This window comes from Eptatretus burgeri, chromosome 3 (genome assembly GCF_056783735.1).
Source record: "Eptatretus burgeri isolate ZD-2024b chromosome 3, Ebu_testis_v1, whole genome shotgun sequence".
In the NCBI taxonomy this organism is placed as follows: Eukaryota; Metazoa; Chordata; class Myxini; order Myxiniformes; family Myxinidae; genus Eptatretus; species Eptatretus burgeri.
This window is the reverse complement of record NC_140963.1, coordinates 126966719-126983088: the sequence shown is the minus strand read 5'-3', so window position 1 is coordinate 126983088 and position 16370 is coordinate 126966719. Positions and strand designations below refer to the sequence as shown.

General features: G+C 43.2%; 1 protein-coding gene across 15 annotated transcripts in view; it reads right to left on the bottom strand.

Annotated features, from left to right (window-relative positions):
- The window catches only part of LOC147030935 (semaphorin-6B-like), a 768963-nt gene that overhangs the window by 439131 nt on the left and 313462 nt on the right, over positions 1-16370 (bottom strand). For all 15 annotated transcript variants that reach the window (XM_085875514.1, XM_085875517.1, XM_085875513.1 and 12 more), the window contains one exon: positions 13609-13738. In XM_085875514.1, the coding sequence (XP_085731640.1) occupies positions 13609-13738 (130 nt within the window). The remainder of the gene's footprint in view (positions 1-13608; positions 13739-16370) is intronic.

Sequence of the window (16370 nt, the reverse complement as noted above, 5' to 3'; positions counted from 1 at the left end):
ATTGCAGTTTACAGGAAACCAACCCAACACCAGCAGATTACTGGATTTTAACTCCTGCAACCCAATCTCCCACAAACGCAGTGTAGCGTGGAACTTGGCAGCTCGGGCATGGACGCTGCCATCGTCAAAAGCTGATGCAATTAAAGAAATCAGATTAGTTGGACGAGTCCTGCTCAGAAAAGGGTACAGAAAGGGGATAGATACTCCCCACCTTGAAAGAACCAAAACAGACAGAACAGAAGGAGCCAGACACACTTGGGCACTGTGTACTGCCATATCACCCGGGCCTTTCTGAAAGGATTGGCAGGACAGTGCGTAGCCTACAAGCCTCGACACACCATCCTTAATGTCATTTCAAAACTGAAGGATCCAATACCAACTGGTGATACATCTGGAGTAGTTTACCATTCATCATGCAATGACCAATTATACTTGTTGAAATTGGAAGAAATTTGAAACGAAGGCTGGATGAACATGATTGAGCAATTAGGCTTTGAAAGGTGACACAGTCAGCCATAGCACGTCATTTCCTGCATTCTGGCCACAAATTTTACTTTGATGGGACCCGCGTCCTTGCCACGACATCCAACAAATGACACAGGTTGATGTTGGAAGCATGGCATGTGAAGAGCCGAGAGGGTGGTCTAACTGGGGAGACGGTGGACATACCCACACAATACACACCTCTGATACATATGGCAAAAAACTGGATGGTGCAAACAGCTGGATAAGGTGAGCAAGAAACACCCAATCCCAAACACCACATCCACGTGTGTACAACACCCAATGAGAACCCCAACACTCACAGAACAAACATCTCATCATGTCCAACCCGGACACGAAAACAGCCGTGTCAGTGCCCCGGAAACACAAAAACAACAACAAGCACACACATACATGCAACACCAGATCACGTGCAAGTAAAAACAAGAAAAAGAGCAAAGCAGTCCATCGATGATGTGAATTGACGTTTATTTTGCTTGAGGTTTGCAAAATAAAATATAAAAAAGCACCCCTCCATCTGACCTCATGCACCAGCACGTGATTGGAAATGAATGGTGGTATCGAAACAAAATCTGGGCAAGTACCGAAGTTCATCAGATAACCTGCTTTCTTGCCAATCTCATCCTGTTGGGTTCCTACAGCCTTACTGGAATTATGACCTCTGCATTTCTCTGTTAGTAAGCCTTACCATCTCCAAGCTGACCGACCGGCTCAGCAGAGCACTACAAGCAACAAAACCAACTGTCACACAAACAGTTAAGTTTACGAAGTATGCCGTTAGGAAACTGCAGACAATGACATCAGAAGATGTGTTCCGAGAAATGTTGAGTAACGCATTCAGAGAAGCGGAATACCTGGGATTTAAGTAGCCCATGCTCTCACCACTCTTGTGCCCCAAGACATTTCCAACAAAGTAATCCCTACTTATTTGACACACCCCAGGACCAGCATACGAGTGGTGCTTGGATATTTTGGATAACATGATATCTTGACTGGAGGAGTGGATTTTCTGCAAGAATCTGCGAGTGCTCAAAGCAGTCGAAGATCTCCTTTCGGATACTTGGCAGGAAAGCAGGTTATCTGATGAATCTTTGAGACACGTGTATGAACACGACAGGGAACACGTTGCCAGTCTCTGTCTTACAGCCCAGAACGTGAGCACCCACAGGTACCTGCCATCTACAATGGTGACACTCTGACAACGAGATACATCATCAACTCAACTGCTTCCTTCAGCATCAACCAGATGATACCTCAAGTTGTGAAGCTTTATGTAGTGTCGATGGTCCACCTAGCTACTACAGCAATGGCTGAGTGTTCATTCAGCACACTCAGCCAAATGAAATCTTCTCCGAGGGCCATCATGAGACGGCACCACTTGAACTCACTGCTCATCCTGTCTCTCTTCCAAGAGAATGTTGACACCATAAATCTCGTTGAGTTACTCAGTGATTTCTTGTTGTCATGGTGACACAGCAAGCGAATAAATGATTTTTCACCCCTTGTTGCGTCACGATACCTGAAAAATTATGGCCACAATTAACTAAATTAACAGCCAGAAAGAGAATATGTACATACAGTACATATTGGTGGGGGCGGGGGGGGGGATGGAGGGTCATTATGGTTACAATGAATACTACGACTCTTACAATAGGCTAGTCCTACTCCTACTACATTTGTATATTAATTTTGTAATTTGCAGTGTGTTCTCTGATGGATTACACTCTCAATGACCTGAGTTTTTTTTTTTTTTTTTCAATATCAAACAAAAAAACGCGATATTTTTGATATCAAATGAAAAATAAAACAAAATTTTGATCTCAAATGAAAAAAATTTTGATATTAAAATTTGTACAATCAAACGAAAAATTCAATGTTTTGTTTCTGAAATTCATGACCCACGCAAATCGTCGAGACGAGAACCGTTGAAAACATTTTGGGTGTGGAGGGAGGGAGGGATTTCTGCTCAAAAATGGCCCCAACATATCTCCAAACATCGAAATGTTCGACATTTTCCTCAATGTTCAAACGTTCCCTTGTGTGGTGTTGCAGCACAGCTTGGAGTACCTCTGAAAAATTCAACACCCCAACCATCATCTTGCAATCAAATCCCTCACTCCAGAGGTATTCCCCAATAATCCCCAATAATGACAATACTATGCCCCTTTACCATTTCGCCAAAAAATGAGTGCAGGGGAAGCAGGACAGATTTGAAGGGAAGTTCAGCTTAGAAAATGGGATACATTCTCTGTTTAATTTGGGAGAGACATGAGGAGGGAAGATCGAGTAAGGCCAGCGGTTTCACAAAAGGCCTTAACCGCAAATGCAAATTAACCCTGCTCCCAAGGCACTTTCTTTGATTAACTCTCTGAACTCAGCATGCTTCTCATGCAACTGACATTACATCTCCTGAAAGCCTACCACCCCCCCCCCACCCCCTTGTCGGCAGAAGACCTCCTCCCACAAAATTTGTATTCCCACCACTTTGTCTTGAGAATAATTTGCATTGTATAGTTGACAGCAAACGTGACTAAACCTTTGCACAACATCACTGACAATAATTTGGAATATTGCAATTTGTACAATACGATCCCGAAAGGGCTCAAATACCACAACACCAGTGGACACAGCACAGCCACCCAATGTTCCAGAAGAAAGAGGCTCAGAGAAATTGTCATCCAAAAAAACAGGACTAGAAGGAAGCTGCTCCACAGTTCCAGTACCAGACACCGCCTGAGCAAAGAAAGGAACAGGAGCCACATAAACCATAGTTCTCCTCTCGTTGTGCTATTAGAAAGTATGAGAGTCCTTTTACGACGTGCTTTTCTCTGCCATGCAATGCCACCATCACATCCCACAATGGAGGCCTGCTGCCGAAAAACATCCTGCGCAATGCCCCGGTATTCTTTGGGCAGGACTTCTTGAAGCGACTGTATTCGATGCAAATGACAACAAACGAGGGATTCCATGGTGGTATAAATTGCATCGGTATTGGCTTTTGATCTCACAGCGCAGTACCTCCATTAAAGTCGTCACATAAGACAGCAGGACCATGTAAACAAAACGAGGAAAGGCGCTAACATGTTTTAATAAACCATTATTCCGACGCAAGGAAAGTATAGAGACCTGAAAGATATCAGCATCATATTTGACAATATCAGGCCGACACGATTTGAGACTTCATTTTAGAAGGGGGGATATGAGAGGGCAACATTCGAACAGTATATCGAGGAAAGAAAACGCATTTCAATATTCAGCTCGAAATAAAGGTGATGCCATACAACTTGAGCTACCACCCATATTGCTGAAACGATAAAAGCACAGACTTACTAATGCAGGAAGCCACGCCAACATTTGAAAGCCTTAATCATTTTCATCACAACCAGAGCGAAGTCAATCGCGTCATCACAAATCCCCACGCTTCCCACCTCAAGCAAAGTTGAAAGATGGCAAAACAGTTCCACCATGATCGACCCAATATCAAATTCTAAGTTTAAAATATTTTCTCGTTGTGACCCCAAAGTTTCATTAAAAATGTTTCTAAATGTGCCCGGAATGTGTTTTTCGGGATTTCACCTTTTGACCCAACCCCATTGGACGGGGCCAGAAATGACAGTGCTGTTGCACCTTTGTGCCATGTGGTGATCTTAACTCCTAAGTTTGGTGAATTTCTGCCCAACCGTTTGGGAGGAGATAGCGCGACAGACAGACAGACAGACAGACAGACAGACAGATGGAACTGATTACAATATCCCCCAGTTTTTTTTCAAAAAGCATAGGGATGTTCTTCTTGCGCGTGGCACCTTGGCTGCCAGGGAGCTATCATTTTGTTGGGGCACGGCTGTGCCACTGATGCTGTTGCCAACAGTACTCATTTTGCCAACCTCGGAAGGATGACAGGCTGAGTCAACCCCACCTGGTGATAATTCAGCAGCCAACGGGGCTCAAACTCAGGAACCGAAGAGCCCACGCCAGCCACCCTAACCACGAAGCAAACATCAGGCTAGCATGGGGATAATGAAATGCTTTAAAGCTTTTGGTCATGATTTCAGGCTTGGTCCACAACTGCAGTACATAGTCGTCGAAAGAGAGGGCAAGCGGCAACAAAGGATACCCGAGACCATACGATAAAAACACACGAGCTTTGGTTCAGGAGGCAAAGGGTTCTGCTGTGTGTAAGGTGATGGTCTTGCGTACAGTGGACTTCTCCCATACTAAGGGTGGTGTATTTTGCTTGGCAACAAGATTTTCTATCTTCAAACTCAATATCTTCTAATTTCATCTGACTTCATTCTCAAAAATGAAAATTGATGGGTCAAGGATAATTCAATATTTCCCAGGACAAGGAAAAATGATAATTCTCCAACCTGCCCATGTCACACATCTGTAATTTTCTCATCAGTTGGTTATTCACTGAAAACAAACAAAGAGAAAATTTTCAGACAAATGAAAATAACTTCACAAGCATATGCAGTTCATCAAATGTTGAGAAGAGGGGTGAAGAGTAGGGAGGGGGGAAAAGCTCAGGTGATGACAGCAACCTTCTCACGCTTGTTAAATAAAATCCCACATAGTTTCAGGAAAGGGTGTGTAGGGATATCAAAACATTGAAAACCAGAAGGGTACGTGGTAGAGCGCACACCTCCGCCACGTAATGCCAGATCCATGAGAACATATCGGGCCCAATACATTTTTGAAATACCATGCCAAACAATACTGCATCGTTTTTGGCCCCATTTCTCAATAGTGAAGAATCACTTTAAAAATTCTTGTTGTCGGATCCAGATCAGGATCGTCACCAAAATCTAATCAGTTCGTCCTTGTCACATACCCAACCTGTCCACAAAATTTAATCCGGATCCGTCCACAACGTTTTGAGATATCCTGCGCACAGACAAACAGCCAAACAGACAGAAAGGGGTGAAAACATAACCTCCTTCACTTTCAGTGGCGGATGTAATAAGACGGGCTAAAACAAAACAATATAGACTAATTAGGCCATCCATTCAGAAATTAACAACCAACACAAAAAAAAGAATAAATAAGAATACATTTATCTTCTTGAAATAGATCACTGGGATATCAGTTTATCAGTGGCTTTGTATTAGGTGGGCGGTCAGAACGTTTGAGGCATTTCAGAGGCAATTTATTGGCAAAAAGAAGGCCAAGTGCATAAGTCACCCCCCTCCCCTTGAATGCCCCCCTGCCCCTGATCAATAGCCCATCACTTTGGAGTCCTGTTCACACCTTCTAGTGGTGAACCCTGTTATCCTTTGCTGTTGAGCATCGGAACTGATAATGTGAAAGTGCATAAACCCCAACTATGGGTAAAACAGTCTTCTTCTTCTTGCTTATGGCAGCTTGGCTGCCGGGTAGCTATCGTTTTGTTGGGGCGTGACTCTGCCGCTGATGCTGTGCCCCGAAACCAGGACACTGGTACTCATTTCACCGACCTCGGAAAGATGACAGGCTGAGTCAACCCCACCCGGTACTCATTCAGCAACCAATCGGGCTCAAACTCAGGACCATAAGATCCCAAGCCAGCCACGCTAACCACTCAGCCAACACCAGGCTTGGTCAAACAGTGAAGGCACCTGAATCATTCAGGCAGATGAGTACCATCGGTGATTTGCTAAAGAGCATGAAAATGGCTCCTGCCCTCAGATGTTCAGCAGATTTTTCTAAAGGCTGTTTGTCACACTTGGAAAATTGTGCTCTTTGGTATTGCATTCGTGTAACATTGGCCTACTCAAAGGATGCATTGGTTATAAATTTCATTGACTGGTCACCGACTGTATCCAAAGCTCCTTTCCAAACGTCTTGGTCCGAGCTGCCGTGCCTCTGGATATCTGGCTCGTCGGACGAGAGGAAGATTGTTTGTCTGATGGCAAGAACGAATCTGCAAAATCATTTCTATAGGGATTTACGCTTCGGGTTCAGGATAGATTCAGTAGCTCGGCAAAAATTGTGCATAATGCCATCCAGCAGCTTGCCAACTGACCACGCAGCCCTATTTATGGATAGCCTGTATGCCTCTTCCTGAAGAGGAGTTTACAAAAGGTAGGCCAGACAAGCCAGCACAACCTCTAAAGTTTTCCTTCTGCAAATTAAGACAAAATTTTGGTTTTTGGAGTGTACGTATGCCGTTACCTGGAATTTCGCCACACATAAATTCATGTGGATGAAGAAAAGCAGGTATCTTTAACAATAAGAGAGATGTTTGTTGTCGGTCTGTCTGTGTGTCACCATTTCTTTCAGAGCTGGCCGGACGGATCTTCATCAAACTTTCAGAGGTTCATCAGTGCGTGCCGTGATTTATTCAAAATGCCAACATGGTTAGAACGGCGCCGGGTAACACCGGGTACCTTTGCTAATAACTGATAAAGAAAACAACCACACCTCGTAATTTACATTATGCAAAAACATTCAACCTGTTTCAAAGCTCAACACTGCCAATGTGAAACTCCACAAAGGTATAACTGCATTTTGAACACTTTTCGAAGACAAACTCTCCAGTGCACAGACATCAAAAAGCAGCACACATGAAAGGTGGATGCGCCTTTGTGAAACTCTCCTTAACCTGAACCAACGGAAGTCTTTGTTTGAGTCACTGGTCTCAATCCGACTGGTTCACAACAAGTATAAGGACATCGAAACCAGTTAACAAAGTGAAATGCACTCCATTAATTAATTATTTCGTAAATCTAACCCACACAACTTGGAAAAAGCAGGGAATCTCACCGTATTATTCATCATGACACAACAAATTGTATTCAGCAGCACTTGCTGAATAAACCTGCGTGAACGGATCCAGAAAATGTGCTGATGAAGGTGACTTTCAAGACGAGTACAATGGCATCAAGGAAGACCTTGGACCAGCTCCAAGGAAAACTGGACCACTTTAACGACACTGGAAACCTCATTACTGATCATCCTTGGCAACTCTCACTGGGTCGAATATTTTCAAGGTCTATATTCGCGTGAAACATCAGTCAAGGAGGATGTGTTTTAATCCATCTCTGAACGACTTACCTGAACTGAACTAGAGAGAATCGTCTTGAGCTGAACTTATCACAGCTTTGGAATATGTGAAGCCAGGAAAGGTGTCTGGAGCTGATGGTATACCATCAGGTGGAAAGGTCGTAGAGAAAGGGTGGTCCTGAACTCAAGGGTGGTCGAGAAAATATCACGTCGGTATTCTCTAGCTTTCTGTTGTCATGCAAGAAGGATGGTTCTTTGTTACAGGACTTAAGATGCCAAAATGATATGACTTTGCAAAACCAAAGGAGACTATAAAGACAGGCAATTACAGATCTCCCTTCCAAGTGCAGTTTCCAAAGCTTGGAACTCCAGCATCTCCAGATACGAGCTGACCATGTGTATCTTGAAGGTCAAATGAGGTTTCAGATCCGCCAAGTCCACCATTGACCTCATCTGTAACTAATTTAAACATTGAAATTCTCAACAGATAGGAATAAAATGTTGTTGTTTTTTTTCCATTAAACATTTTCACTCCGATTACAAAAATTACCCCCGTGTGGGGGTGATGGTCATCTCTATAATACCACAAGTTCTCAATGTTCAGTTCAGGTAACCGCGAAACAGTCTAAACTAACCGTTTAGATTGAAATAGTTCACAGAGATGCACTAGGATAATACGACTAATGACATAATTAATAAATATGTATTGTTCGTTTAGTACCCAGATTAACACATCAGAATCACTAGTAAGTGCAATACGTGGTTTTCCGGTCCGTCCACTCTCTGGGGACATTTCACTTCCAGTTGTAGAAAAAAAACGAAAAATAGGCTTAGCTCTCGGAGATTATGATAATCCTGTAGATTATTCTTCACTGATTATAATGCAACTTTCAGAATGAAAATTGGTCAAGTATTTATCGAGATATTGAGGTTTGAAAAATCGTTAGAGCTAGCAAATTCATTTATTATAATTAATTCGACAGAAGTTTCGTGACGCTGCACAAAGTAACATGTCAGGTATGAAAAAACATTTTGTATGCCAGATCCATTAATTATTCATTCATTAATTATGGAATGTACTCATTGATATATCAATCATAAAGCCCAAAGCATGCAGCATAATTTATCACTTATCCCCTCATCCGGGATCCGTGGCCTCGCCCCACAGCCTGCAGCCCTATGTCCGCCGGTGATTATGTTAGATATCAGCACGATCGAGAGGAGCCTGCGAATTATCCCTGCTGATGCACTGAATTGATGCAATCGTTCGGCCAGAATATTCGTTGTCAAGATGTTGCGTGATTAAATCACCAATACAGTCACTCGAATTTATACCGCCGACATACTTCTTAACAATCACCTTCGCCCCAGAAACCACAGTCAATCTGAACCACGCTGGCCACTGCTCAGACGCCATGACCGGACTATTGCGCAGTTCTACAACGCAGTTTGGTTAAAGATGACTCGGCATTTTGGCGCGCGCACGAAATTATATTTTGAAAATAAATGCCGACGTTTACATTTCGGGTTTTGAAACTTTTGCACCTTCGGCAGAAAATGTATAAATATAAAAGGCTAAAAATGTGTTTTATATTTATATTTCATTTCTCCTTCCTTCCTTCTTTGCGAATGGCGTCGGCGTTTTTGGCCATCTTCCAGATCACGTGACAATCAAACGGGAAGGAAATTCAAAAATCTGTCTGGTTAGATACAAGATAATATTTTTTACCATCATAATCAATAAACAGTTGCCGAATATCTTGTAGAATGGCAGACTAGATAGGTTTTGAAAATGGCGATTTTTATAACTTACGTGACCTCGTGACCTCATCCCTGACCTTGAACCCGGAAAAAAGTTATATCGTTGTGCAACACTTATTGACCTCGACCCATAAACTAAGTTTCATCAAGATCGGAAAGAAAAATTGTTGACGGACGTACGGACGGACGGACAGACATTTGGTCCGGCTTTATGAGGTCATCTCGGTAGAGATGACCTAAAAATCACAGCCTCATTCATGTCAATATCCCTTGAAAAATTAAAATGATAAAGATATGTAATATTATGGATTGATTACACATACAGTGAAAATTACTGGAGACGTTCTGAACATGAATTGTCATCCGTCTTTCAGAAACTACAGAAGTACTGAAATGTGTCTTTAACTCGAGTTTTCAGGAGATATCGGTTATATTGTTGCGAATCTGGAAGCCATGAGCACACAACATACAGGTCCTATAGATCAGTTATATCGGTAAGTACATGTTGCCAGTTAGGGTCCTGACCCTCGTCTAATGGGTAATAAAATGTTCCTGCACTGTGGAGTTATTTTGTCAGGTTTTCTTTTCGTTTATTTTTACACCACCAACATCAACGCCAACGACACCGCATCACCCTCACTTTCACTTCGCTTCCTTCACCTCGCTCTGGCCGACGTCATGGTGGGCGGAGTTCAAGGAGGAGCAGTGCGGCAGCCCTCGACCAATCAGCGTGCAACGCATGAGGTGACCGTCGCCCGGCCAATCAGATCCCGCGACAGGAGGAAAGGGCTCCGCGTGATGTCACCACGCCCCCGGGCCAATCAAGGAGCTTGCTGCCAGTTTTGGCCAGTGGGAGAGACGAAGAGCGATTTGCGTGCCAAAACTGGCCAGTGAGAGAGACGAAGAGCGATTTGTGCGCCAAAACCAGCCAGTGAGAGAGGGAGGGTCGCGAGGAGCCCCCCCTGTGAAGAGGGGGGTATAATTATAGGCGCGGTCTGCGCATTCGGGGGGTTCTGAGAGTTCTGGCAAGGAAGTGAACATCTGCGCGCAAGGGGGTGGAGTGAAAAAACGTCTGTGCACGTAGTGGCCAGAGCAACGGAGGGTCTTCTCCTGCCAGCTTTCGCCCTGCCGATTTCGTTCACCTGGAGTGCGGTCGTGAGGGGTCTGGATCGTCTGGATCGTGCTGGGGGTCCAGTTCTGCCCCGAGGACCTGGTCCTTGAAGACCGCACGAGGCGGACAGGTCCGAGACAGGCCTCAATAAAGACCATTTTGGTCCAATTCTTTTGGGTGTGTGCGTATGTGTGTTTGTGGCACCAGTCTCTAAGTAGTGAATGGTATAAGTGCTTTTTGCTTGGACAGACGTGCATTTCTTTTAATCGGTTTAACTCTGCCCTAATGTGCTCCCCTCCTTCCCCCATTGTGAATAAATACCCCGATTGTTAAATGTTTCAGCTCGTTCGTGTCCTTTCCTCCATTGGCTTAGCGTGCTGCGTGTTGGGAAATGAGCCAGGCTGTTGCCGTTGTAACGGGATATTTGGGACCGACGGACCTCGGCGATAAACCGCTCAGATCGCACACGGTTCGAGTACGCTAAGCGGCTCGTTCCGTACGGGTGTCATCGAGGGTGTGGAGACTCGTTAAATCGCCATGTGGTCTCTCGGTATTTTTAAAATTGGCGAATAACCCTGTACCACGTGGTAGAAATATTGACCCTTCACGGTCCGATAAGGGACCCGTACTTCTCGGACTTTTCCGAAAAAGTACGATCTAAATTCCGGGTGATCGGTCGAGCCGACTCTGCTGCTCCATCTCGCGGTCGTGCTTGCGGCTGACACCTGGCCCCACAACAATATTGTCTTCAGAGCACATCTCGATGAATATTTTGAAATGTAGTCTGTTATGTAGATATCGAACAAACTTCACGTTTCCTTATTTTAGCATTGGCAAGGTTTGAATGATGGTTTTGAAGCAGATTCCTCACATCAGTTCACTCTCAATGCTCAGCACTGTTAATGGCTTCAGCCACTCATCCCACATTGTTGATTGCAGTTCATTCTTTGTGTGTTAATTTGCTGAATGAACACTCTGCTGAGCAGTTTGCGACCATTAAACAGAGGTACATTCTCAGAGAAACAGATACATGAGGAAAACCATCCTCGAGCCCTTCTTCATACAAAAGCTTCGCTTGTGATGATGGTGTGACAACCTCTTCTTTTGACAAACTGTCGAAACCGAATAATTTCTTGAGGATATAGTTCATTATCCAGATCTTGTGGATAATGCACAGCTAATTTGGTCATCTCTTTCTTTGTTTCTCTGTCCATTATTGTGGAAGAGCTTAACACAAGCTTCAAACGATCGGAGATAACTGCGTACGCAGCAATTCTATCATTGCTTGCCATTTTAAGGTAATCAATCATACACAAGTATGTCTCCACACAACATTTCTCTCTTACAGATAATACAGAACTCTTTCCGCCTCCTCACGAGATATATTTATTTTCACGAGGCAAAAATAATGGAAAGTAGGAGTCTATCGAGAGTTTCTCGTGTGATTTTCCCCAACTGACCTTGCTGTGTCAGCGAGACAACATTCCAAGTACTGCACAGTATTCTTCAATCTATTATAATAAATATCAGTGTGTGTATTTCCTCCATAACTCCAAAACCATGAAACCAAGCAGCTGAAACTCTGCATGCAAACTAAGGGAACTCCAAGGGAGTGCATGAATGAAAGCTAGGTAGGGTAAATAAAAACACCCCTTTTGTAGATAATTAACAGGGTGCTCATCATTTTTTTTAAAAGCTTCACCAAGATGGTGGCACGCCATCTTGATCAGCCTGCTGTCATCAGGCAGGGGCCTTAGGCCGCCATTCTGTTTCGGCTTGCTCAACAACGCCTTGACTTGGAACAGGCTGCAACAATTTCTTCATGATAAAGTTTTGTTTTTTGTGCAATAAAGGGCTCAAAATGTTTTATTTTCACTTTCCTCACTCATATCATCGAATGCCTGATCTTCATACTGCCGAATCGCTGCATACATCACTTTTGTTGGTGCTGTAGTTTTCAATTAGGAGGTTGGAGCAATTTTATGCATCATAAGATGTGATTTTCCATGACGGCCTCTCATGGACTCACGAATTAAAGCATATAATCAAAATCTGTCTTTGGATTTTAAGATCGGAGCTCATGGAGTAAATCGACATCTGGAGTGAAACCTGAAAATTTAAAGAAATTAGCAATTCTTACAACTAAGCAAGGCGATGTATGATCACCCCTCCTCCATAATTTATGCCAGTTTTTGTTCTTGCGTTGATGAAGGTGCTGGGGTGTGTCCCATTACCAATCAGCTTGCTATCGCTTGCCAAGCCAGCCATTCCTTGTCAACTGTTTTGTTGGAGTGCTTGCTTGAGTGCTTAAACCAGTTGATGAGTGTTCTACAAGCTGCTTGGTAATGGAACGCACCTCTGTTTCACCATTCTCTTACCTTTCCGTTCGCTTTATTTGTCTTTTTGCTTAAATATTTGCAATGAATCGGTTGCTCAACTTTGAGTGGTATTCTTCGATGATGGTTCATTGCAATCGACAACATGGCAGACAACAGCAGTTGTCCTCTTGAAAATAAAATTTAAAATTGACATTCAAGACAATGTTAAGGTGAGAAAGTGAACGAAGTATTCTCCATATTTACACAAGAAAATCCAAATATAAATGTGTGTGTTCTGTTGTATTCGTTCAATCTGAAAAAAGTTAAAAATATATATAAAGGAATATATGTCGGTATATTCCATTTTGTAATGTGCATATATTTCAACTTATAGAAAATATTAACACATAAAATCTGAAAGAATGCAACGATGGTTCATATGTTTCATGCAAGCAGATGTTAAAAAAATAAAAATAAATCCATGGTAATCGGGGGTCCCCATGACGAGGAAGAGCACGTGCCCCCCACCTTAATCTAGCTCTGCAATGATTCATCCATTTTGGGTGAGCAAATTAACAATCGTGAGCAGTGGAGGTCTACCCAACAGCAAAGCAAAGTCCTTTAGTCACAAACCAGAAGGTAATTCAGTGTAAGATATCCCCGCAAACTATAAGTACAAAAAAACAACCCAATAACAGTGAGAGATCACACAAACATTTGCCATCACTTGAGCAGAGTCTGCACGTCAAGAATCGGGTTTTTACAGCCATACAAGAAAATGCGCCCTTTCACACTGACTTCATTCCATCTGGATATAAATTGCCGACGTCCAGTGTCTGTGTACTCGGCATATAGGTATGGCGATTCTTAAAAAATACAAAGACAAAAACGTGAGTGCAATGGTGAGGGAAAAAGTGGTGTATAAAGTCTGACCTCTCAGCGATGAGGAGCCAGCGACCAAGGCGTAACATAAGCTGGAAGTCAAGGATGTGTGGCCGACTGCCACTGCCCGACCCATTCCTGCCTGCTCGACGACCCACAAAGACTGGACATCGAGTGTAATCTGCCGGAAAAAAAAAACAGCAATTTGAGTCAGCTGGGTCACAGGGAACAAGAGGATGTGGATTATATAACTAATCGAAAATGTGATGCAAAGTACAGTGTTACTATGGCAACCACTTCTTCTGCCACATTTATTTATTTTTGAATTTATTAACCATGGCAGTGAAGAAACAGCATGGGCTATTGTGATGTATTGTTTCTTTTCATACACAGACATGAAAACGAATGAGTTATCGTGGCAATAATGAGCAGATGAGGTTTCAAAACAATCATTTTGTGAATAAAGAGCTGGCTGCACCATGTGCTGACACAAAGTTCACAGTGCTGAGCTTTATTGTCGATCTTTAAGGAAAACCATGCTCTAATCAAAAAAAAAAAGGTCCCCTTCCATTCGTACAACCATCGGTTTTGACTCGTTATGGTTGGACCATAAATTTAAAAGTTTCCTGAAAGGGCACAAGCTGTTTGGGGATTCCTCCCATGCAGTTTTTCGTTGGGATACCAAAGATACAAATGGTATACAAGATGTAAGCATGGTCAAATCTATAAAGCCAAACATCTGTACTGGTAACCTACCTCATTGTATCTTCCCAAGTCTAAAGTGACTGCCTGTCTCAACAGTGTGTTTTTGATTTCCACCAACATGAAGGTGGATGTGTTGTCTCTTGCTTCTTGAAAATTGTGACACCGATGGTTCAACTGACCTCGTCCGGTTCCGTTTTCATCAACACAGACGTGATATCACACAAGCATGTTGTCAGCTTTTGACCACCAATCATCATGCAACATTGGGTGGCCAACTCATGAAGTCGCAACTGCATTTGGTTTATCCTTCTACAACTCAACTTTGTCGGCTTGAGGAAAAGTAGTGACTGGATTCTTCTTCTTTCGTGGACAGTGCATGGCTGTGGGAAGCATCATTCGCTGGGCCCGCAGAAATGCTACTGAGGCAATGCCCCCTGTACGTTATAACGGGAATTCAGAATTTGGCAAGTGGGGTGCCAGTGATAGCTTGCCTACTCTTCACAAAGGACACCGTGGGATCTTTAACGTCAACCAACTAATGCCAGCTGATGGGATTCCCATTTTCATGTCCATGTGATGGACGGCGAACACACTGATGCGTCTCCCTGCCTGTGAAACACCAGGATGACATTTTTTTTTAGCTGAGATGAGATTTTCTTGCTACAATTCATCAAAACGTATTCAGAGGTGTCGTGCTTCCTGTTGTGACTTTAGCATTGAAATCCTCAAATATTTTACCTGAATACTTTTGGCGTGGATGTTGTGCATCTATTGGGAGGCTTCCCAGGCTGAAACGAAGATGGGATGATATTTTTGTCGGGTGGACTCCTTATGAAAACATATTTTCCCATTGACTCTATCACATTGTCTCCTGCTGGTGTGAATTCCCTATTTTTGTCCAAACTTTTTGGCTTGGAGTTTGTTCTCCTTCTTCACCATCTTGTTTCCAATGTCCTTTCATTCAATGCTACTGTTTTCTCATCATAATTTTGATTGCAAATTTTTAATTTTGTCAATGGTCATAGCACAATTATTGAGCAAAATTATTGGGATTTATAAAAAATATATATATGACAGAATTATGGGGTCTGTGTTAACTGAATTGACGGAGCATGTCCCACAACTATTGAAGAGTGAAATGGAGGAAGGCATTCCCATCCATCAATTGTGTTCATTCAATGTGCCATGACGTCTTTGTCCTTTTGCAAATTTTCCATGTTAAATAATCTTTGCTGTGAACCTTGATAGCTGGAATAGTATATTTGCTGATAAACGATTTCAAAAAGCAAATTGTGCTGTGTATTTTTGTTTTTCCCAAAATTTTCATCCCCCCCCCCCCCCCTTCATCTCTGACTCCACTTGCATTATTTGTGCAATAAATCTGGCCCAGGTGGAAAAACAAAATATCACACAATGTAAGTCCACGTAACACATATAAGAATCAAACATATGCTCATGCAAAATTGAAAAGAAACAAAAAAACACACAAGGGGTGAAAGTACGATACACAATTACAGCAACTGTCTTGGACAATCAAATATGAATACAGTCAAAGCTCGTTACTATGCCCCCCATCGGGACCGAGCAAAAGTGGCATAGTAACGAGATTTTGTAAAAACGGCCTTATTTTCTCAAGTTACCCATCTGTAGTTAATCTTTAGACAAAATTTATTCCAGCAAGTAAAAGGCACGACTGTTGTATAAGCTTCGCGAACGGAGAACATACACACACTAACAGAGTTCACACACTAACATATGGCATGGCGAGAAATTCACGACACACAAAGCTTTCAAGAATCATCGGCTGGCGCATCTTCTTTCGGCGGATCTCGTGCATCTCGTTGTCTAGCCGATCGCACGCTTGCATCACACCGGGCTTCCCGCTTCTCTGCTGCATGAACTTCCGGACGGTGCTACAAGCGCGCTGGGCTTCCTCGAACGGAACGATTTCCTCCTCGACAGTTACCTCGTCATCTTCGCTTTCCACCGGCTCCTCACTGCACAGAATCTCCTCCAGCGTGAAATACCCGCCAGTCGCGAGGCGCTCGGCTTCGAGAAAGTCAGACAGCTCGATCTCCTCGTTCTCGTGCATCTTTTCCTCGGCAGTC